The 23,199-nt window shown below is 42.3% G+C and overlaps 2 protein-coding genes across 10 annotated transcripts in view; one reads left to right on the top strand and one right to left on the bottom strand.

The window, feature by feature from the left end:
- Window positions 1-43: 43 nt before the first annotated feature.
- Window positions 44-5,142, top strand: ubl7b (ubiquitin-like 7b (bone marrow stromal cell-derived)). 3 transcript variants are annotated; one of them, XM_029498422.1, is made up of 11 exons: window positions 44-86; window positions 476-652; window positions 797-916; window positions 1,022-1,107; window positions 2,020-2,104; window positions 2,197-2,254; window positions 2,357-2,490; window positions 2,789-2,838; window positions 3,081-3,257; window positions 3,354-3,467; window positions 4,315-5,141. In XM_029498422.1, the coding sequence occupies exons 2-11, from the start codon at window positions 478-480 to the stop codon at window positions 4,453-4,455; spliced, it is 1,140 nt and encodes a 379-aa protein (XP_029354282.1). In that variant the 5' UTR covers window positions 44-86; window positions 476-477; the 3' UTR covers window positions 4,456-5,141. The 3 variants fall into 3 exon arrangements, with proteins under 3 accessions (XP_029354282.1, XP_029354283.1, XP_029354284.1); XM_029498423.1 differs by having other exon boundaries at window positions 65-86; window positions 472-652; window positions 4,315-5,142; XM_029498424.1 differs by lacking the exon at window positions 44-86 and having other exon boundaries at window positions 463-652; window positions 4,315-5,142.
- Window positions 5,143-10,681: 5,539 nt separating this feature from the next.
- The window catches only part of shf (Src homology 2 domain containing F), an 86,430-nt gene continuing 73,912 nt past the window's right edge, over window positions 10,682-23,199 (bottom strand). For 2 of the 7 annotated variants that reach the window (XM_029498309.1, XM_029498308.1), the window contains 3 exons: window positions 20,106-20,280; window positions 19,816-19,935; window positions 10,682-14,283 (listed from right to left, as the gene is read on the bottom strand). In XM_029498309.1, coding sequence (XP_029354169.1) covers window positions 14,097-14,283; window positions 19,816-19,935; window positions 20,106-20,280 — 482 coding nt within the window. In that variant the 3' untranslated portion in view covers window positions 10,682-14,096. Of the gene's footprint in view, window positions 14,284-15,813; window positions 17,718-18,314; window positions 18,408-18,509; window positions 19,936-20,105; window positions 20,281-23,199 lie in introns of those variants that run through there. The other 5 variants (XM_029498311.1, XR_003840589.1, XM_029498312.1 and 2 more) reach the window with 5 other exon arrangements.

Here is a 23,199-nt window from a genome sequence, read left to right on the forward strand (position 1 = left end):
TCTCCGTTCTCTCGCTAGTGGAAGTGAACGTTACGCAGACCACGTGACGGAAACCAGGAAGTGCATTGACTGTCAACAATAAAAGGGTGAGTGTGCAGATATTTTATAATGAAGCATTTTTTTCTGTGCCATTTGTTTTTAGTATTATTAGGGGGTGACTTAAAAACAGTCGTGTTGTGTAGTTAACATTTAAGTTAACATTTAATTCACCGAGCCGGAATTATTCCTTAGAAAACGCTACGCAGCTAACGGGGGTCGCTAACATGAACCCCCTAAAAGAGAAAACAAGGTGAGATAATGATGTCCCATTCCATATATTTAAGACAATTTGAAGAATTATAATATTTGTTTTTGAAGATAATGTGAAGAACCACATGCTCACACCAGTCATGGGGTGAAATCTGATAAAGTCAAAGCTAGCTCCTGTCCCAGATTTACTACTTTCTGTCTTTGTGTGTTTTCTGTGATGAGGCAGAGATGACCTCTTCAGACTGGCACCTGTCTCTGAAGCTGGTGGATCAGCCCAAATCCATCTTCCACTTTCCAGAGATGATGCCGGGGGATGTTCCTCCTGGAGGATACAGAGTCGCCACCTTAAAACAACTTGTGGCAGCTCAGCTCCCAGACTCCATCCCAGACCCTGAACTCATCGGTTTGTTGCCCTTGAACATCATAAATCAAACATTTCTTTTTGTCCTTTCCCAAATCAAACAAGAGCTGTGTGATTCTGTGCAGTCTGTGTGCCATTGTTATTTGTCCTTTTGAATGTTATGTTTTGGTTCATATTGTATATCAGAGCTTGTCCACTGCGGGAGGAAACTCAAAGACGATCTTACACTTGATGCCTGTGGGATCCAACCAGGATCCACCTTACACATCCTCAAAAAGACTTGGCCAGAGCCAGAAAGCAGCGCAGGTACGAGTGTGTCTTTGTGTGCTCAACATTTAAGGATTGAGGTTTGTGTTTAAGTGGCAGTGTGAGTGAAATTGAAAGAGGGTCTGTGTGTTTTTCCTTCTTCAGAGCCTGTGAATAGAGCAACAGCAGCCAGGGAGTTCAGGGTGTTTCATGCCGCTCTTCACTCTCTCAACTCAGCCTACAGAGACTCAGTGAGTAAAAGACACACAGAGCATCAAGGACAGTCACTCCCCCTGCAAAATAATCCTTTTTTTTTTTTTAAAGCTCAAAGGAGTATAGATTGTAATCCATTTACTTGGATATTTAGTTTTAAGCCTCCTCACTTCAACAGTCCAGTGAATTTCAGGCAATGATAAAAAGCACAATGCCTGAAAATCCAAACCATGTCCAAGTTATTTGGCGCAGGCAATGAACTACATCCAACTGTGTTTGGGAAACATCTCAAGCCGTATCGTTAACAAGCAGTTATTTGGGTTGTCTGGTGTGAGGCCATTTGGCTTGAATAATGTGATGCCTCTACACAAGCTTTTGGTGTAGTTGCACTTGTGGTCACAGCTGTTAAATTCTGAATGGATCACCATAGCTGCATTTTAGTGTGAGCCGGACCCCAGGCAGCTTGAAGGTGGTCAAAGATTATCTTGAACAGGAACAGGTTTCGCTCTTGGCTGCTCTCTATGGAATGAGCGATAAAGGGATAGTTCGGGTCGGCGTGAGCACATTTTTCTTGCAAAAATAGATTCTGTTCTACAGCTCGACGGATGCGGGCACAGATAATATATTGCAGTCATGGCGCAGTTTTATTTAGGGGATGATTGAGCAGTAGGACTGGAATCTTAGAGAACCAAGCGTGGGAATACACAAGTGTTGATGATTAAAGTAATGATTGAGAGTGCTATCACAAATGTGCATGAATGATGTGCAGCCTACTATGAAGTTTCATTATCACCAGTAGGGAGATAATTCCACCATATATTAAAAAACTTTAGCGATATCTAAAAGAAATGCAGACTGTTGTCTATGGATATATATATATATATATATATGCCACATACATCAGAGTGTCTTTAAGACGAAACACTAATTGTCTTTTCCCGCACACGTAGGTATACAAGATGTTGACAAATAAAGAGTCCCTGGATCAGATCATTGTCGCAACACCAGGGCTTAGGTCAGATCCAGTTGCCCTCGGTAAGACACAATTGGTTATATAAACCTCATCATGCCATGTCATTGCACCATGCAAATATATAAATAGTAACATTTCCCTTTAATCTGTCCAGGTGTGCTCCAAGACAAAGATCTCTTTGTGCAGTTCACAGACCCCAACATGCTGGATGTGTACGTTATTAATCGTGATGTGAAGGATAAACAGTGAATACAGGCACTCAAATGGAAAGATATTTAAATTCACATCTGTATTTTTTTCTGCACGTTTAACAGATTAATCAGTACCCACCCAGCGCTTGTCAATGCTATCATTCTGGTGCTGCATTCTGTGGCTGGCAGTATGCCTGCTCAGTCCAGTGCCAGCTCCTCTCGCAATGTCTCTGCCAGTTCTTACAGTGATATGCCTGGTAAGTCAATCACAATAGCAACGAGGAGCTGCCGTTGAAATATTAAAACAGCTGAAGCAGACAGTAGTTTAATTTTAGATGAAATGAAACAGACCACTGCTGGCCTTTTAAAATAGACCATACATATACACTCTGAAAATAACGAAGGTTCCCGTGTGTACTGTTAGTTGTTTCATCTACATTGTTGGTTAGTTCTTGTCCATGCATTTCCTTAAGATTTGTTAGAATAATACATTTTAATGAATCAGATTTTGTTGTTTCCATTGAATGTACACAATAAATTATTTTTATCCAACAGGCGGCTTCATGTTTGAGGGCATGTCAGATGATGAGGAAGAATTCCAATCTGTGAGTCATCCTGGTTAGAAGGTTATGACATATCATGTTCAGGACAACTGACATCCCTGAGGGCCTTTTTTTTCTACCTGATCGAGCTATTCTAGTTATTCCTGTTAGCTTCTTTCTCGCTTTTCTCTCTTGTCTGATGCTGCTGTAATGTGCAAATGTCCCCACTGAGGGACTAATAAAGGATCTTATCTTATTTCATCTTGTGTTAATATACTTTTTTTATTTCTAAATGTATTTAACAGGGGAGCCCAGCAGGACCGTCCAACAGAGCAGGGGCCTCAGCAGGAATACGACCTGTATCTCTGAGCCACAGTGGAGCAACAGGGCCTCGACCAATAACGCAGAGCGAGCTGGCAACAGCTTTGGCCCTCGCCAGTACTCCTGACAGCAGTGCAGTCACTCCTACAACAGCAAGCCAGGCAATTTTTTTTTTCCAGAGATAAAATCTCTGCTGTATTTCTCTAGGTGCATATAGTGCTTTGTTTATTTTGTCTGTCATTCTGTCTTTGATTTAGGCGGACCCCTCCAGCGGTGTAGCGTCCATGACAGCAGGGACTCCAGTCAGTAATGATCTCTTCAGCCAGGCTCTACAGCAAGCTCTGCAGGCCACCAACATGTCCGCGCTACAGGTGACGACATTAACTGGCCCACTCGTCCCCATGTTCATGGAGAAAATAAACACAGTGGCAAGGAAGTTATTTAAAAAATAAATACGTTTTGTTCTAAAATGTGGTCACATCTTTATCCAAATAACAATTTACTAAAATAATTTATTTTAACTCCAAATCTAATTCATGACAGAAATTTTTGAGCTGTGGGTTAGAGGTAGAGGCTGCATTCCAACAACTACTGGGAGTAAAAGTAGAAAACAAAAAAAAATTACCGTTGTCGTCTTAATATTAAAATCAGAGATCATTTTTATTGCTATAGCTTCATTGTAAAGTAGACTTTTGCTGTCAGGTGTTCCTTACTTTGTTCTTTCTCTTGTTGAATTTTATTCACAACCCCCTGGGTGCTCTTGGTCTTGAGAGACTCCTGGAGGCAGGCCTTTTCTTCATTCCACTCGAGCGTTTTCTTGCTGAGGTCTTTCTGCGCTTGGATCAGTGATGTTTTAAGGCTGGAGGTTTCCTGGGTGCGCTCCGCCAGGAGAGCAGACTTTTCCTCCTCCCACTGACATTGCATCTTTTTCAGGTCACTTCCAGCCTCGGTCAGTTCAGTTTTAAATCTGGTGGTTTCCTCCGTCTGTTTGGTCAAGAGAATCTCAGCCTCCTTCAGCTTCTCTGTTGCCTCTTTGAGAGCTGCCTCTAGTTTTTTGTTCTTCTGTTCAGCCTCCCATTCCAACTTTCCTGATGTAGACAAGTCAACAGTGAGGCCCATCTTCTCCTCTGTTTCATTTGTCAGTTGTACTCCTAACTGTTCACCCTCCATTGTCCCAGCTTGACTTTCTCATTCTTTTATGCGTATTTGCTTTTCCAGGGCCGCTGGCAGTCTCAGATGCAGCAGCTCCGGGACATGGGGATCCAGGATGAGGAGCTGATGCTGAGGGCGCTGCAGGCCACAGACGGTGACATCCAGGCTGCCCTCGAGCTAATATTTGCTGGAGGTCCAGGACTTTGAGCTGGTATGCCACGGACAGAGGCTTTTATAGATGAAAGAGCAGGAGGCAGCCTGCAGACGCTGCTGCCTGGAAATGATAAATTATGGCTTCAGCCACACTATGTAAATGTTTCAATGTAATGTTAACCTTTAAATAAACATACATTGCCTTTTCAACTGAACTGCACAAAGGCCTCAACAGCTTTTCCTCATTGATGTGAATATTAAACTTAGTCATGCTAAATTCACCCATTATCAGCAGGCCTTCCTAATAGTGGCATTGACTATAAATTTATTACGCTGGCCCAAGGCAGTCGCACATTGTTTAAGTAATTCCAGTATTTGTACACTAGATGGCAATGCAGTTATGCACTTCAATCCAGACACGACCGACTCAGGTCATCCATTAATTTGCTTTCTAACCTAGATTTGAAATAATATTTTTGACCTTGCCCCTGTTGAACAATGTTTCATAAAGGGTTGTCTTAATTGGAGTTGTTTAATTTTTCATAGAGGACAATATGCGCTGACAGCCAATAACATAAAAATTAAAGTTGCCCAGATAAATTGATAGGTTTATTAACAATCTCTGAGATGCTGCTGTGCTTGTCGGAGCATTGCTACCATTAGCTGATCCCCCTGCCCATTTACCCCCCTTAGCTTTATTACAGACAGTTGGATTTGCTTTGTCTCGTCTCCCATCAGGGTATTTTGGGGAGGACATATTGTGTGCCCCCTCTCTGCTACCTACCGTTCTCCATCTACAGTAATTGCCCTGCTTAGTTTTATTACTGCATCTGTGAATGTGACAGCTCAATCAGTGGATTGCCCTTTCACAAGCAAAGCGCCCAAACAGCGCTTTGTGTCCGTCTGTCCCCATTACCATTTTATATGCATGCACACCTGCGGGCTATTTCCACCTCCAACTGCCTCCAAGGGTATTTTAAAAATAAAGCATTTCCACCATTCTGAAGGGAATGGTGTCATAGCTTTAACAAAACAATGGTGGATTAAAAAGTGTCATCATCTTTCCCAGGATCAGAAAAAAAGCATTTTGCAACCAGGCTGGTTTAATGAGCAACAGTTTTGCATTGAGTTTAGATCTGGATGTGTAATTTCCTTAAGCGCTTCACTGAAATCAAATGTTGCAGCAAACAAACGATACAGCTGATGTAGGTATGGTATTTATCTGAAGCCTCTTTACAGCGGCTTGCAGTTTACTGTGGCAAATCACCATGGGAAGTTGTCATGGAGACACTCAATAGGGAGTGAAATAGTGCTATAGAAAATAAGATATTTGTGGCCTTATTGCTATCAAACATGTGCACACAACAAAGTATCATTGACTATGTTTTGACTCCGGGGTCTTAGCGAATATTAAACCTTTCAAAATGTGAAGTGAAGTCTAGTGTACCTCTGTCAACTCGTCCATCAACCCCTAAATATTTAATACCTGACTTCTCCATGAGTACATTTATACCTTTGAATTTCTACATACTATTTCTATTCTACTTTTTGAAAATCAAACAGAGGGTGTTTGGGTGTTTCATAATGCATGCCACTATGATGGAACTCGCTTGTTTTGACTTTTACGACATCAGAGGCAGCGAAAATAGTGAAACATAATCTTTCCCATCTACAGCACAACCTTATTTTTTGAAATCAATACTGTCCTCCGCCTCCCTCCCCGGGCTTCACCGCTGCTATCACAGTGGTCGAGGATCACTGAGGTCCTGAATAAAAGCTGTTTGTTAAAGCTTATGTCCATTTAATTCTCCACAAGTTGATTGCTGCAGCAGGACTGTGGTGGCTACATATTGCTGAAAAACTGCCTCAAAAAGGAAAAATAAATGGCGTAAACAACTAGAAAGAAGCTTCGTAATGAACAGAGCCCAAGAGCTTTGAAGCCGAAATACTCCCCCAGTGACCTGGGATGGAAGTAATGAGCCAGTGTCATTACAGGGAAGATGTTCAGCCAATCCAAATCATCAGTCTGATCTTTTGAAATGGTGTAAAAGCTGCTCTAATCAAAACCTTTATAGACAAGCAGAACAATAGCGATCCAATTTCTGTCCAGATAAAATCCTTTTGACGTGCCAGAAGAGGAGGGAAGGATCGGGTTGTTGTTCTCCATAAATCTCTATTTTTGTCTTCTCTGAAAAGACGCACTTCACATGTTATTAACATGAGGCCAGTTACCTGAGATTGTTTTGTGTCTGACGTGACTGAGCGGACTATGAAATGATTTTCTGATGGACACAAGCCCACTTTATACCGTTCTGGCCCATTCATTGCTTTCAAGCCGTGTTTTTTATTCTTTTCCAGCACCCTCCTTTTTTTTTTTGGCCCACAAAAGCTTCTTTGATGCATTTCATCCCAGGCGCTTTAACCCTTGATGGAGCTCCTCTAGAGGAGAACAGAGGGAGGCAGAGATCATGCAGAAAACACTGTGGGGAGCCAGAATGGAAACTTAAAATAGCAACTTCAGTCACTTTGAAATTGTGAATCTGATTAAGTCGGGCTAGATGAAGACGATCAATGACTAAATCTAAAAATCACACGTGCAGCCAGAGTTCTCTCCCTACAATTCTCTCCCTTTTTATTAATTTTGTGGAGAAATTCTGTATTTTTAACATTAGCTTTTACTTCATTTCAAAAAGTGGTTGAGAAACAAGAAATGGTGTAGTACTGTAATATATTCGCAAATAAAGCTATTGACTTTTAGGGACTGCAGTAAATTTGTCAAGCCTGAATTTATAACACAGATTTTTATTCATTTTTTGCACTTAACTTGGAATTCAACTTGTTAAATAAAAAAGGCACTTATTATTCTGTGTTAAAAATTTTAGAATGAAAAATACAATCTTTTTTTGAGGGGGAGGTCTATTTTTTTTTTTTTTTTTTTTTTTTTTGAGATCCAGCTGTCATATGTCATTATGTCATGTGACATAAAAAGCCAGTTAGCTGTGGGAACAGAGATGCAGATAGTTGGTGGACAGTGTAGCACAGACTGTTCTACAGGCACAGACATGATTGGCATCGGCCATATGTCCAAATACTCGTGTGCATTCATTACACTGTGTTTAGTTTAGTTTAGTTTTAACTGTACTGACTCTGGTGCGACTCTATGCGCGATCGTGTGTCAGTCAGGATTTCAATTCACATTCTGTCACATGCTGTCAGAATTTTTCTTCAGATCTGTTGGAAAAATGTTGTCCTCCATTTACAGCAAAGAAATGAAAACAATTCGTAGCTCAAACCGAAAAAAGAGCAGGGCAGTTTTTGTCAAAAAAAGAATAAAAATATTCAAGGAAGTAAAGGCTTCAGACAACCCTTGGTCTTTGTCAGTGTTGTGTGTTACGGTGTACTCCCGATGACTGTGGTGAGGTACGGCAGCTGGTGATGGCGACAGGGCAGGTGAGTTGGCGGCAGAGAGGAAGTAGGTCAGACGTGCCCAGCAGGAGACACACACAAAACATCCAGACAGACCGGGGGACAAACCAGAGACAACAACAGGGAACACGCAAGAGAACACAAGGAAAAGAAAATATCAGATAAAATCAACAGAAGTCACCAGGAATCCCAAGTCGTCGACATAGTTTGCAGAACAGACACAGACAAGCTCAGCAGAGGGATCCTGTCCAGGGGACACTGGGGAGGGAATGAACCGGGGGATGCCTGCAGGCTGATTTATCTCGTCAAGATCAAGTGGTGAATAAAATTGTGGAATCAATAATTGGCGTTGCCCTGAAGTTGGGGGAATGCACATGAAATGTCATTCTCAACCACCGCAGCACAACATGAGTTTGGGTTTTAGCTGGTTTGACCCTAACCGTTTTTTCCTGGGTATCAGCACTTTTTCTTTCTGTAATGACCACACAGCCAGGCTGGTTGATTTTGTTTCCAGTCCAGCTCGTTGGTCCAGGTTCCAACATCAAGGACACCGAACATATCACATAAATACACATACAGACAAACACATTCTCCAAAACAGAAAGTTTGGCTTACTTCTCGGCATTATGAATGTTTATTGCGATGGGAACAAACCTGTTTTTGAAGCAGGCTGTTCTGGGAGCAATTGTCCTGTAGCCCCTCCCAGAGGGCAGTAGCCGGAAGGCATAATGTGCAGGGTGAGTGGGGTCAAAGATAATTTTGCGGGATCTGCTCAGTGTCCGTTTGCAGTGGAGGGACTCAAATGATGTTAGGGCCGAGTCAATAATTTTGGATGCACTGTTAATGATGCGTTGTAATTTCTTCTGGGAGAGAGTGTTGAACCTGCCGTGCCACAGTGTAATGGATGCGGTGAGAATGTTTTCAACGATGGCTGCGTAGAAGCAGAGCAGGAGATGAAATCTTACTCTGAACTTCTTGAGCTGTCAGAGGTGGAAAAGTGTTTGCCGGGCTTGTTTTGTAGTTAGAGTCTGTGTGTATTTTCCATCTGAGATTGATCAGCACAGAAGTTTTGGGTCGACGGTGACGTCTTTTGTTCTGATGTGCTGAGTTGGAGATCATTATCTGTGCACGGTCATCTGCGTACTTGTGCAGATTGACAGGGCTATGGTGGGATGTGAGTTGGTTTGTGTAAACGCAGAATAGCCAGGGTGAGAGAACACAGCCCTGGGGTGCGCCTGTACTGAGGAAGAGAGGGGTGGATGTGTAGAGGTTGATCTTCACTTTGTTACCTCTTCCAGAGGACACTGTGGATCCAGAAACCTATTGAACAGTTTGGACGGGCAGAGGTGTTTGCAGACTCCAGGTGGTTCAGTATGTGATGGATTGCTAAATTGACGGTGTACTCAACTGACCTGTTGGCTCTGTATGCAAATAGGTATGTGCCAATGAGGGGGGAGGTGACATTTTTCACGTGCTTGAGTATGATGGGCTGAAATTATTTCATGGCTGCAGATGTCAACGCACTTAGGCAGGAGAACTGGGATGATAATGGACTCTTTAAAGCAAAAACAGAGGGAGGTGTTGAAGATGAAGATGAAAACGCAGCACAGCGGTGAAGAATGGTGAGGGTGATGTTATCACGGCCGGCTCCTTTATTCCGCCTAAGGCCCCTGAAGGTGCTCTTAACTCCTCTTCATAGATGGTAGATTTGACTCAAAGCTGATTATCGTTATCAAAAAATAAATAAATAAAAATCAATCAAATAGATCGTTTAATTGCAGCAAACAGTGGAACTGTCAGGATTCCACCTCCAGTTCGTTCCTCCAGTTTGTTCCACAGGTGTGAGTGTTACGGGTGCTTCCAGTTACCAAATGGCTCAAACGGTTGCGGCCTCTCAGGGATTAGGGACTTCTCTGTTAATATTGCCTTCAACAGCACCGAACACTCCACTCTGAGCAGTTTCATGCACATGGAGCCGGAACACCCTGGAGGGTATGATGGATTTTAAGTGCCCAAGTGTCTGGCTGAAAAGCAGCAAAAATTACGGTGGAGAATACAGTGCAAATTGTAGAGCTAGGGATTCATGACTGTGGTGTTCTACTATATAAAACATTATAAAAGACAATAAAAAACTATAATCAGCTGGGCTACAGCTTTTATGTTGTTGTTGCAAAAACATCAATAAAGCATACTTTTGTCTTTATTTGTCTACAGAGCTGTATCTATTCAGCTAGTGCGTGCGCAGTGAATTGATTTGAACTAACACAAATACGGAGAAACAAGTGAAAATTGAATGAATATTTTATATCACAAGTAGGAAATGACAAGAATTAATAATGTTGAAACTGAGGAAACTGTTCCCACTAAGAAAAATCAACTCGACGGTCCTGAATCCATTACTAAAGGCAAAGACTTTTTTTTTTCTTTTGATGTCAAATATCATATATGATTTACCCTTCATTAGCCTCGCAGCGCTGACAAAAATAGTTCCCATGCTATAAGCTACTTAAACATCAGAAAGGGCCAGAGGTGAAATTACTGGAAGCAGGAAATACGGACATGCAAGCTTTAGACAGACGCATCACACAAAAGCTGCTGGCATGAACAACAGAGTGAGAAAACAGGACTAAGCCAAAGTGGATCAATAGAGAACAAGTGCTGCAGCACGGTCTTGGTAATAGCTCCAGCATTCTGTCCTTGACTCAAACAATGGTCGCTCTTCACTATTCATATAAGGGCCTCACCATGGTAACTGGTAATGGTGAAAATACAGGAAGGGGCTTTGCTCCTAATAAATGATCATGTGTCAGCGCGTCAGTATGAAAGCATCAAATCAAAACATCACATGGAACAATTAACTCATAAACCCAATTTTTTATTTATTTTAACCTTGATGCCTCTATGTCCCCATACAATACATTCAGTATATACATTTGGCCAAGGGGGACTGTACAGAGATATGTTATAGTAGTGCATACATATGTGGCACGAAAATGTACACCAAGGAAACTCATACATGCCACTTTACCACAGTAAAGTGATACACAAGATACACACGGGGCAAGTCAGTGGCTGATGGCTGCTTACGCCAGTACACAAATGCACTCACACACACCCACACAAACACTGTTTCATGCATGCACATTTGTGTGTACACACGCGCTTTAAGACACTTCTGAGGGAGGAGAGGGGCTCTTTCAGGTTCTCAGGATAGAAATATACAAATTCAAAGAGTGTGGCTGCTGATTGCAGCAAATCCCTCATCCTCATCCTCACACCCTCTGCTCTGGCTCTTCCCTATTCCTCCCCTCCATCTCCCCCCTTTTCCCTTTCTCTTTCAAATCTAAGGCCTCTCTGTCTCTCTCTCTCTAGGCAGTGTGGCCATTATACACAGGCTCTTTCCAACAGTAGAGAAATACTCATGAGCAGCAGTAACTAAATGAAGAGCCTCTACTGATCTCTTAAATGGGTAACATTTAGAACAAAGGATACAACACACATACAGTTTATCTTAAATTTGCATTTTTTTTTCTCAGGATATCTTCGTTCAAGGAAATACATAGGTCCACTGCAACAACATACTATTCCCTACTAAAGCTGTAGAGTTCGCCTCGTCACCCTCATATGACATACTGTACTCATCTGATGACAGGGTGTCACTTTACTGCACCGACAAAATAAACATCTGTATACCTCACATTTCCTGCAAGCCACTTTTACTAATCAGGCCATACTGCTGATTAGATTTCTTCCCTGTGGATGTTTTGTACCATCGCATGTTAACATTTGGTGGAGGCACACACTTACACAATCATCTTCCCCTTCAAGGACTGCAGTTTAAAGTTGCATAGCGCACAGCGGAAAAATATTCAAAGCCAAAATTGATATGACTTTGTATATACAGTGGTCATACTTGCTAAAGTCAGCTTCTAATTCCTGGTAGTCTTTCTTAGCTTGGACAAATCCACCTATATTTGAAATTTTACTTGGATTTGCTCATTAAACCACCAACCAAATGAATTTTGCAACTCATAGGACTAGCAAAAATGTTTTCCACAAAGACACAGTTTGACCTTGCAAGCATTAGGCACTCTCATCACGCTCAAGTCTGTGTATTTTTACTGTGACCGGTCAGCAATATTGTGTACTGCTGGCTGAAATATTATTGGATCCGTTACAATAAAGAGAGCACGCTACAAAGCAAGACACTTCCTTCCTATGGGTTGCTAAAATCAAATGTGGTTGATGAGTGAAGGCAAGAACAGTTTAAATTTAAAGTTTAAATTTTTGGGTTCCAACAAGAAACAAAGACAAAGAAAAAAAAAAAAAAAAGAAAAAAGAGAGAAGGCGCTGACAACCAAAGAGATTCAAGCAATAAGTGTCAGCAGTTTGTACCAGCAGGGCTAAATCACACCAAGACTCGGAGAACCTGCACACACAACAAAGATTTGCATACAAATGCTGGGCACATGAACATATCGGACACCTGCGTACTCACTCGCATTCACACATGTATGCACATCTGGTGAAGTAAAGGGTAGGTGATAGGATTTTACTGCTAAGCGGAAGTAAGTTGAAGGTAGATGTTTATCAGGTTCAAACAGGCTGCGTTGTGATTGGTCCAAGGAGAAAATGCCATCATCTCTCGGGTGAGGCTGAACAATCCTGTTGGTCAGGAGACGCCATGACTCGTGTCCCGGAGTCAGGCCACTGAGGCAAACGTGCATTTTAATAAAAATTGCAAAAACGAAAAAGAAAAAAAAAAAAGCAACGACAACAAACAACAAACAAACAAACATAAAAACAGCAAAAAAAAAAAAAAAAAAAAAAAGCAAAGCACCACAGTAAAGAGGCTGGAGTAGTCCCAAAAAGACACGATCACATCGGCACAGGACGATGAGAGTGAGGGGGGGCCGGTGGGCCGTCACAAAGGAGTAACACATCAGTAATAATTACCCCGGAATAAATTACAGTCACAGAACAATCGTAAAAAGCAGAATAGGAAACCAGCTGATCTTGCGGTCCGAGTTGATCCATGCATTATAAGGCTTTAACCAAACATTTGTTACTGACATCACACAGTATCATATTAGTGACTATACATACAGTTGCTGATCTGAAAAATCTTGTTTGGATTTTTTTTTTCCTCTGAAAATGTTAAAAAAAAAATAAAAAATTAACTTTATCAGAAATCATATTCCTAAAAACCATGATGTAATTTTGAGTAACGTTGGGAATGTTGAAGGAATGGCAGATCAATGTCTGCAATTCCATTGTACCTATTGATCTGCAGATGGGCGAACAAAATTGATTTTCTGAGGTAGACAATGCAGGCATATTTCATTCTCCCGATGCAAAGCCATTCTAAGCAGAGGTTGTCGGGGGGGGGGTAATTTGGTCCGTTTGGACAGGCTCTGGTCTCTAGCCTCAGCCAATTGTTCTGTGTCAGATGGAAAAGCCCATCCATCATACTCCTCCTGCCTGTCTCACCACTGTAGTACTTACACTGTCATTGGCATGGTACACCCACTCAGTGATGGATAGCAGTCAGCCATGCACTATGACAACATAGAGAGATCGGTCTGCACAACTCACAGACCTGTTGTCTCCACGCAGGGGACACACCATTCATACAAGGCCAGTTTATTCAATATCCTGCCCACCGTATGGGGCCCATGTGGACAATAGCCTTTAACATGCCTCATAAAAGTCTCTTCCCTTACACAGCTCTTAGAATCTTCAAGTCCCCTTACAAACAATTACAGTATCAGCAGAGCCTAACCAAACAGAAAAATCAGACCCACTTGTTCCTACATGACTGCCGTGACGCGCACTCTTAGGAAAAAGGTACAACAGGCTATGACTGAAGGTACACCTCAGTGACAATGTTGCGGTGTTGTACCTTTTCTTTGAGCGTTAAGTGCTGGGGGAAGTTCAGCTCGAGAGTACATGAAATTTCGTTCATCAGACAGTCAGTCTGTGTTGTGATGAAGCGTGTGTCATAAATAAAATAAAATAAAAATAAAATAACAAAATAAAACTAATACAGAGTTCTGCAAACATCGAGTCTGTAAGTATGAGACACTATGCAGTAGGCCTTCGAAACGAGTCTGGATTCCGTCGGCCTGTGAGGTGAGTCAGGATCAGCAGTTTTGGGATGCGACTGTTCATCTTCCCATGAGCTGACAGGGCTCTGTCCAGAGGGACAGGAAGGCCGGAGCGGTCCAGCGTGTGCTGCAGGGGCCGACGCCTGCAGGGGACCCACAGCACTATAGTGTCCTGATGGCTACGGGATAGAGCAGGGACATGTGTTCGGCGCCCTTGATGGGCAGCTTGCGGCTGGAGTAGAAATGGATAATCTCGGGCACGCTGTCAAAAGGGCAGCTGTTCTGGCCGAGGATGTACTTGTTCTCCTTCGTCCGAGACAGCTTCATGTGCATGAAGCCCTGGCTGCTCCTGGGGACAGGGGAAAACGAAAAACATGGACAGGAAACATGTTATTAGTCCAAAAAAAACAAGATGAAGTAATGCCGGCAGTGCTTTGAGCTAATGCTAACATTAGCATCACTGATGTTTGACCATCATCTTAAACCTGATGACACCTTGAATGCTAAACAAAGATCGATTACTACAATATTTCTGTGTTTGTTTTAAACCATGGATGTTTTAGATTTAGTTAAGGAAACACAAAAGCATCTGTAAAGTGAGGGAATCATCATCAAGTCATTTGTGTTCACCATCTGGGAATGAAAGATATTTCGAGGCAATTCATTAAAAACTTATTGAGATATTTCTATCTGGAACAAAGTGGTGGATTGACCAACGCACAGAATGACAATGGCATCCCTGGAGGCACGCATCATTGAAAAAGAGACTTTATAAATAGCAAAGTATATAACAATGAATGTGAATATATGAGAAACTTGACAGTTCACCCTCCTCGACAGCCCATTTCTCATTTATTCCCACTGTAGCTGCTCCCCATAGTACGTGACAATGCTCTGAAAGCTGGATTACCTTTGATAACTTTAGAGCTGCCTGGGGAGCCGACTAAGAGGCGGGCTGCTTAAGGCTCCACATCTAGAGCGTACGGATGTTGCTAATGAACCCCCAGGATGAGTCACTAAAGCCACAGAAATAAATGCACAGCAAATTAAAAGCATCCTGTGTGTTTCTAAGGGCCTTCGATCAATACCTTAAACACCTGCCACCCTGCTGCCAATCATCTAAGAACTCAGGCAAAGAACTGAAAACGACTTTTTTTTGTAGTAATGCAAACACTAATCTTTGGCTAATGCAGTGAACATACTGTTTAGGGAATACATTAGCATAATAATAGTTTTTACAATCAGTACCTAATGCTTTTAGTTCGGATTTCTGCAGGCTGAACACACACCATAGCATGAACTCACTAGCTACAAGTGGACATAATGTCTACCAACAGACCTATTCTATTTATTTTTCATCTGAAACAGAACTGGCAGGAGGGAAACACATGAACAATCTCGCTAACGCTTCAGGTAACCAAACACACTGATTCACGAGGACAGTCAGAGCAATCTGTGCCCCTCATTTGGGTAAAAGACGTTGAGGAGCTGGATAAGTGCGTGCAGGGTCTACGTTATATCTGTGTGTTATGTTTTGTTTAAGATCAGAACAATAAAGACAAGATGGTCAAGAGTGTTAATGAGGTTTGTAACATTTTATCAGACACAATAAACCTCTTTTCCGTATATGCAGGTTCACTAACAAAACAACGGCTGCTTTTGAAGTCACTGAACATATTCTCACTGTAATACATATACATGTTTGTAGAAGTCCTATTTATCTGTGATGAACTGAGGAAGAACTGAGCTTCAGGCACCTTAAACACGAGGCCATTATTTACTTATCTCGTAATTGCATGTGTGAAGCCTGCGGCTGTGTTCCCTCCCTGATGCACAGAGGGAAACACTCAAATGATTAAAAAAAAAAAAAACCCACCGAAATAAAAATCAAAGAACCGGTTCAATTTAGGGTCATCCATCAGGAGTAAGAACACGTTTAAACCAATAAACAAAGAGAGCTTCTTCTCAGATTATATTTTATCTCAACAGTCCAATGAGTGAGTCTAATCCATCTTTTAAAATGACTGCGATTATGTTTTTTCAAAGAGAGACTGGTGGGCGTTTGAGAAGTCTATATATCGTCTCTATATGTGGCAGGGGGAGGAGTATATTTCAAATACTTCACTACTGACACTTTTTTTGTGTGTGTGTGTGGTGAAAAGCTGCAGGCAGAAGTAAACACAACTATCACACCTCTCCATTATTGAGCCTCTGGCCTTGACATTTCAGCGTGACAATAGCAAGTTGATCATGATTTAGGTAGAGCGAGACAAATTTCCATCGCCACAAGTCTTTACAATTCTACCATCCTGCGAGTGGTGCCAGGAGAGCTCACATAAAAGAGAAAAAAAAAAATGCTCCCTGCTAAGTACGTCTGACGAATCCTCACGCAGAGTGCTGGGAGACAGGCATCAGGTTACACACAGCCACACTTAAAAAGGCAAACACATCAATAGCATCATTTTTAGACCCCCGACTGGTTTTCCAGTTGGTGTACAGGACGGCTTATCAAGTTACAGTCCTGCAGAGACAGAAACCAGGACAACAGAGTAATGAAGCACGGCTGCAGATAAAATGAACGTGGGGCATTTTTTATTTATTTATTTATTTATTTATTTATTTATTTTTTTTTTTGAAGACAGGCCTTTGTGGCGTTATCATAGCCGAATGTTTGCAGGCTTCCATTGTCTAATCAGGATTAATCTCACTGGGGAGGTCTGCTGTCCTGTTTATTGAAGTCTCTGACTTTGATTTGAACCCTGTAGACCTCAAAACAGGAACAGCCTGACAGCAATCACCGCTTATCTCCACCTGCGACATATTGGATTACTATATGAATGATGCTCTGTGTGTTATGAATCTATTGCAGAAGGGAAAAAAAGGCAAAGTCATCTGCAAAAAGATAATGATCTCTGGCAGAACCGATTACCTTTTTGAGCATTACTGGGCATCAGATATCCTGAATGCCCATTATTTCATATGAGCACAAATTGAATGAGCCTAGGCAGGATGATCCATCCCCTTCTGAGAGACACAATTTATAAAAAATGGACCAAATGGATGATTCGAGGCAGGCTCAGGAGTTTAACATACAAAATCTGTCATCTCGGTTCAGTGTGGTCGATTTATCTCATCTCTGTCACATGAGGGAAATCCGATTCTTTGTCTGACCATGAATGTCTTTGGATGAGGATTTCAAATGCAAAGACTTCTTGGTTGTGCTTCCAATCGGCTGTTTCGTTTGCCTTCAGCTGCGCACCGGCATCAAACTGTCTCCGTTGGCGAGGTGGTGTTCTTTCGCTGACAATTTCTCTGCTCACCCAGTGGAAACACAGCGAGCAGGGCTCTGTCACGAAGGCGAGGACATTCTGCTCTCAAAGACTTGTGAAGATTTTTACCATGTTTCAAACACATAAAAGGTTCCTCTGGACAGCAAGAAAACAAAGAGAGAGAAGAGGATGAGGGGCAGATGAACAGAAAAAAAAAAAAATGCTTTCTGTCGGCGCAGGATACTCCACCGATGTCTGTCTTCATCAATAATGTAAAACGCACAGGTGCCACCTTATGGCCTTATACATTTTTCAGTAACCTCAGACATGGAGGATCTTCACCTTGGGTTTCCACTCATTTTCAGGGGCAGAGGGGGACGAGTGCGAGCAGGCTGAACTCAGAGTCACCTCTGCCTGCAGAACGGCAGCACCAATCAGCTCCTTCATTGTTCTCCAGGCGCAAATCCAAAGACATGAGACAGGAGGCACCATGCAGAGTGAAAGATCTGCTCAGCTAAAGAGTGACACAATATTTCTCATGATAAAGTGTGGATGGATAGTTCCTGTTGTTTCTTTTTATTTTCTTTCTTTCTTTATTTCTTTCTATAAATAACAAAATTAAAAGGAAACTTAAAAAAACAAAAACAGTGACTGTAACTGTGATTCAAAATACATTTTGAGATAATCTATTCTATCGTAGTCATTTATCACCCTCCTAATCATCCCATATCAACACACACTGACATTGGGACCATGAAATGCAAATACAAAAAGTGATACACTGTTCTCTGTTGCACTTCATCACTATTTGTTTGTCTACAGCCTGAAATGGAGAAACACACGAGTGGATGACTATGTTGTAGCTGAGATTTTGATTTGGTTTGATTTGATTTGGGACAACTTTGCAGAGTCTGTTGCTTTTACTAATTCATAGTACTTTTTAAATGTAGCTCAAGTTCAACTTATAAATACTCAGTATTAAATTTCAGTGATTTTGTTCATTCAAGTAGAGACATTCAAAGTCATTTAAATTAACGTTGTGCACGTTTGGCTTTTTGTTTGTTGTGTTGACATTACAACACAGCTTGACTTAAACATGAACTCCATTCACCTTGATGCCGAAATTCAATTATTACTCCTTAGAAGCTCCTTTGTAGACAGCTTTTGGCATTAAAATTTCCATCTTCAAAGTCAAGCCCTTCACCTGTAAGGGTGACAAAAGTGAGGTTGACGAAAAGACATTGAAAGCCTGAATGTCAGTCTGCTACCTGACCAGTGGAGTGCCTCTTCTAGTTACGAGTCCAGGTCCTCCTCTGCTCAAGTCCCCAGTAAGTCACAGTGAGTCCTCTTTTTTTTTTTTTACACTTACTTTTCAGTTTGACAAACAAATATTACTGGTATCACAGAAATCATCTCACAGCTGGCTTTTAGACTCTTCAAACCGAGGCCTTTGGCAAGATGAATGTGACAGGAAGATTGTAAAGCAAAAAAAAACAAAAAAACAAACTTGTTCAACGACTGTTCTGTTCATGCAACTTATTATTGAGGATCAATTAACATCCATGGGATGCATATTAGTGTAGTTAGGTTTTTAACTCAGTCTCAGTCATAGCACAGTTGACCACAGCTAGTAAGTAAGTCAGTAAAACAGAAGAGAAGAGGAAGAAGAAATAGAAGAATCCCTCAAACAAGCGCAATAATTCGGCGCTGAGACGCGTAAAATAATATGCTATAGAAACACACAGGATTGGAACAACAAAAAGGAATGCGTTCCTGCTAAGATACATACGCCTCCAGCTAGATGTGTCCTGCTGTAATAACAAAGGCTAATCAATGTCTCTCAGCTTATTATAGTTCATCTCATCTGAAGGTCATCACAGGATGGTGGAGATTTTTTCTAAATGTCAAATGGCTGAGCCTGCTTTGTAATGCAAAATGGACTTCATGTAAAGTCATGTGAAGGGAGCGTTCGCCCACAAAGACAGCAAGATTTCATAATGTAGAAAATTTTACTTTTTCAGACAGCGACAAAAGTCTGCTTATTCTTCAGACAGTGTTGCCCCGGTGCAGATGGGAGAGGTTAGAATCATCAAAACCAAAGCTGCAAGTTTCTATCAAAAGAGCGGGATATGACTGCGCTGCAGGCGTTCGCGTTAAAATCACCTCCACCAAATGTCAGGCTACACTAAACCAATCAGAGTGGCTACTTTGAACTCTCTGCTGGGTGTGGGGTTGCTGATGAAGAGCACCATTAACTGAGTTGTGGGCCCGTCAGAAAAATTGAATAGCTGACAATGTCAGAGGAGTTACCAGAGGGAGGTGGAGGTCAAGGGACAGGTAGGATGTAGGTGGTAGACGGAGGTCTGAGACGTTAAACTTATTACCACACTGAAAGGCTGAGTCAGCAGGCTATTGGGGCACAGCTGCACAAGGACCTCTGCAAGAGAGACTTTAGCTTTGTCCACTAGTGAGCACGTGCAGCTCCCATGACACTTGTAAACACTTTATCTGCTGGAATTGAATGCAGATTGTGTAGTTAGTTTTTGACCTCTCTGTCCAGCGCCCTTGTGTATCTATTACAACACAATGCGTGAAGCGATTGCGGCTCTTACTTAAGGGAGAGGGAGTAGTCGTTCTTGCTTGTCTCGCTGTTTCTCACCAGGTAACTGGCCTCCTTGCACAGCCTGAGCAGAGACTCTGCATCTGTCCGGCTGATCGCTCCGTGGTACCAGCTACAGTGAACAACAGAGAGTAGGAGTCACAAAGGAATTAGCAGAAAATTAAACCATATTCAGGGAGCTCGTGCTCATGAACACAAAATGAACAGAAGGGCAAAGGCAGCATACTTTAAAAAAAAAAAAAAATTCAGTCGCAAGAAAACAAACATCAAGATGTGACTCACAACTGGCTTTCCAGGGGCATGGCGGGGTCAATTCGCTCCCCGAGAGAGGAGCTGCAGTGGTCTAGTGACGTCATTTTGGTGTTTACCAGACAGCCGCTGGAGTGTCGCTGCAGTGGCCGAGTTTTCCCGTCCTTTGTGGGAGACATCCGAGACTTCTCCACCGCATCAAACTGGACTGTAATAGAGGAAAAATGAACCGCTAGAAGACTTCATTCTGGAAGGATACGTTTGGCATTTCAAAAACATGGACTGTGATAACGTCCGAACAAAGGCCTTTTGTACACTTCGGCTGGACTTCAGCTTCATGTGAAAAAAGCAAGTGTGCTTCAGAGGAAGCAGATATTTGTGAAAGTAATGATGTAATGTGCTGGTAAACGTCCCAACTGAACTAAACCAGGGCAATGTGTGAGAACTGAAATTCAGGTTGTGCTTTCACACACAGTGTCACTTTGTGTAGCCCATCCAACTGAAGGACATCGATACACAGTGGAGGAGGCATAAATCAATCCTCCCCCACTATGTACACATTCCAGTGAGATACACACACATGCAGACTTCCTCCAAACCCCTCAAACAGCCACATCTTTAAATACAGCAATATATTCCACAGTATGTGTCACTCTTTAAGAACACAAGTGTGTACACTCGCACAATCTGATAAATTCGCCTGCGCCAGCACAAATCCCACGCTCAAGTCCTGCGAGTTAAACATTAAACTGGCTTTTCGGGTCTACTGTGGACACGACAAGCTCTTCTGGCAACCTCACAGGGAAGTTTTGGAAGGGACATCGGGGGCTGAAGGTGACCTGTCCTTACTGCACGACTGGTGAAGGTCACTGGCCAGATTCACAGCCAATCAGCGCACAGAGGCAAAAAAGCCTTCATGTTTATTTACAAAAGCTGATGTGAGAACAAAAGAGGTGATAGCATTCGTGAGAACACATGAAAGTGAATTTGCACTTCTGGCAGAGGAATCTGGAGACCAACAGAATGAGAGGCTCAACAGTGTTGATTGGAGTGTGGTGGGTCATCTGTTTGTGTGCTTTAGCCATTTTTTTCTCAGCCATCCATCACGATAATTGATGTCACAGCACCCATGGCTCGAAAAGACCTACATAGAGCTACTGACATCGTTCTCAAGCAATAACTGAGGCCAGGCCTCCCACATCAACCATATGACAAGCTTTAGCAGAAGATTGTTTGCTGCTTTCAGGCTTAAGATCAACACATCAAAGCTGTCATTGATAGAAGAAGTTAGTGGAGTTTCATTTGGAGCTCTCTCTCTCTCACTGATGGCCAGTTTGGTGTTTAAATACTCAGGATACATGAAAGCTGCCGTGCAGATAGAGAGTGACTCTGATCTTCACAGCATGTCGATGAAGACGGCCCTCCAATTGTCTAGACTCTGCATTTCAGTCGGAGGATTGCATTACACTTTGTGAGCTTGCCAAGTGTTAGTATATCACACTGAGTGAAAGGGGGCTGACAGTATCAATCCATCAATTATGGCTACAAGAGACGACAACACCACGTCAACAAATTTTATTGAGCTTGCGGAAACGACTAAGTGGGGATAAATGGGGAGACACGTGACATTCTGTACTATAGATTCAGCAGAGCATGCAGATGGTAAGAACAGGGGTTGAAAAATAACTTTGAAAGCAATCGAATTTAAGACTAGACCCAATCTGAACAGGTTGGTAAAGTTGACGACTTCTACTGAGACGGTTCACCTGGAGTGGCACATCCTGAAATTTTGGCATCAGGGACTGTCCCTTGTAAGCAGCTGTTACTGCACTGTTGTATAAGGACTTTAATTAAGAGTAAAACATCTGAGTGCTTCTCCCAATACATCATGACCCCAACAGCAGATAAAGCTGCCAAGACCAAAATCTGCAGTTTCATCTTCAACCTCCAGGGGCTCCCCTTCGCCTCCACACTTCACTCCGGGTTGAACTTGCTGGCCTTGAGCTCACTGAAGCGGTTCCCTAAACATAAACTCATGGAAATGATTATTCCAAATGACTCCAACTACCGTTGTTATCTTGGCCTGTGCACTTCTGCTTGTTATGAGGCTGCAACTGAGTCTTAAAATGACCATGAGCCAAATTCTACTGCTGCATGACGGCCGGGTAAATTGTGGCTCCAACCTCGAGACTTGTAGAAGATCATCTGAAGCTTCACGTCCCTGGCATCTGATGTTGGGACTATGAGGAGCGAACTGATGCTCCTGCTTTGCTGCGAAGTCCACGGGAAATGTCATTAGTCCCCCCCAGTAGTCCATTTGAACCGGTGGCTGCTGGGAATACAGTGTAGGAGTAGGATGAACATTGCCTATATGTGTAATGGTGAGAAATAGCGTTTCCATGGAAACTGACCAAGGGGACAGGGGAGATGCATGTTTGCGCTGCTCATCCCCGTCAACGCTGACAGATCACAACATGAAGATGCAGCCAATTGCTCTCGCTCCCTCCTTCGCTCTCATTTTCTCTTCTTGTTTGCATATGTCTGGCCCTTCCTCTTTTGATCTTTCCATCTCACACTCTCTGGCCCCGTCTCTCGAACTCACTCAGTCTTTTTCCTCTGCCTTCTTACATGCCAGCGACACAAACGGATAATGGGAAATGGACTGCAGAAGAATGTCTCCGCAAAAGAAAGGAGGGACAGGGAGAGTAACGACAGCTTTGATTTATCCCTCCCATCCCTGTTGTTCCTGATAATCCTGATGTAAGGTTCTCAAAAACTCACTGCAACAAAACTGTTGAACTTTAACTGGTAGCATTAAGTATATATCCATATATAAATCATACTTTAAACGTGATACGCATTTTATGAGTTGACCTAAAGCTAAACAACAGCAACAAAACAAACGATGCTGTAAATGCAAATCTGTCGCTTTGGCATCAAGATGAATGTTGCTATCTTGGTTTCCCCACACAGTCCATCTCTCAGTATATCTATAGCCCACTAAACCAATCCACCTGACCTCAGCTCTCCACTTTCCCTCCTTTCTCTCTGTCCCCAAACCAATTCCTCCCTCTCAGTGAATTCAATACCATCAATGGTTTTTTTTTTTTTTTTTGACCTTGATTAA

This window comes from Echeneis naucrates, chromosome 3 (genome assembly GCF_900963305.1).
Source record: "Echeneis naucrates chromosome 3, fEcheNa1.1, whole genome shotgun sequence".
Taxonomy (NCBI): domain Eukaryota; kingdom Metazoa; phylum Chordata; class Actinopteri; order Carangiformes; family Echeneidae; genus Echeneis; species Echeneis naucrates.

What these genes read in the sequence shown, in the direction of transcription:
- ubl7b (XM_029498422.1), top strand. Translation starts at nt 478, where the DNA reads ATGACCTCTTCAGACTGGCACCTGTCTCTGAAGCTGGTGGATCAGCCC. An exon ending in GACCCCAACATGCTGGATGT is followed by an intron (nt 2,255 to 2,356) that starts GTACGTTATTAA and finishes CACGTTTAACAG; the next exon opens with ATTAATCAGTACCCACCCAG. An exon ending in CTCCTACAACAGCAAGCCAG is followed by an intron (nt 3,258 to 3,353) that starts GCAATTTTTTTT and finishes TCTTTGATTTAG; the next exon opens with GCGGACCCCTCCAGCGGTGT.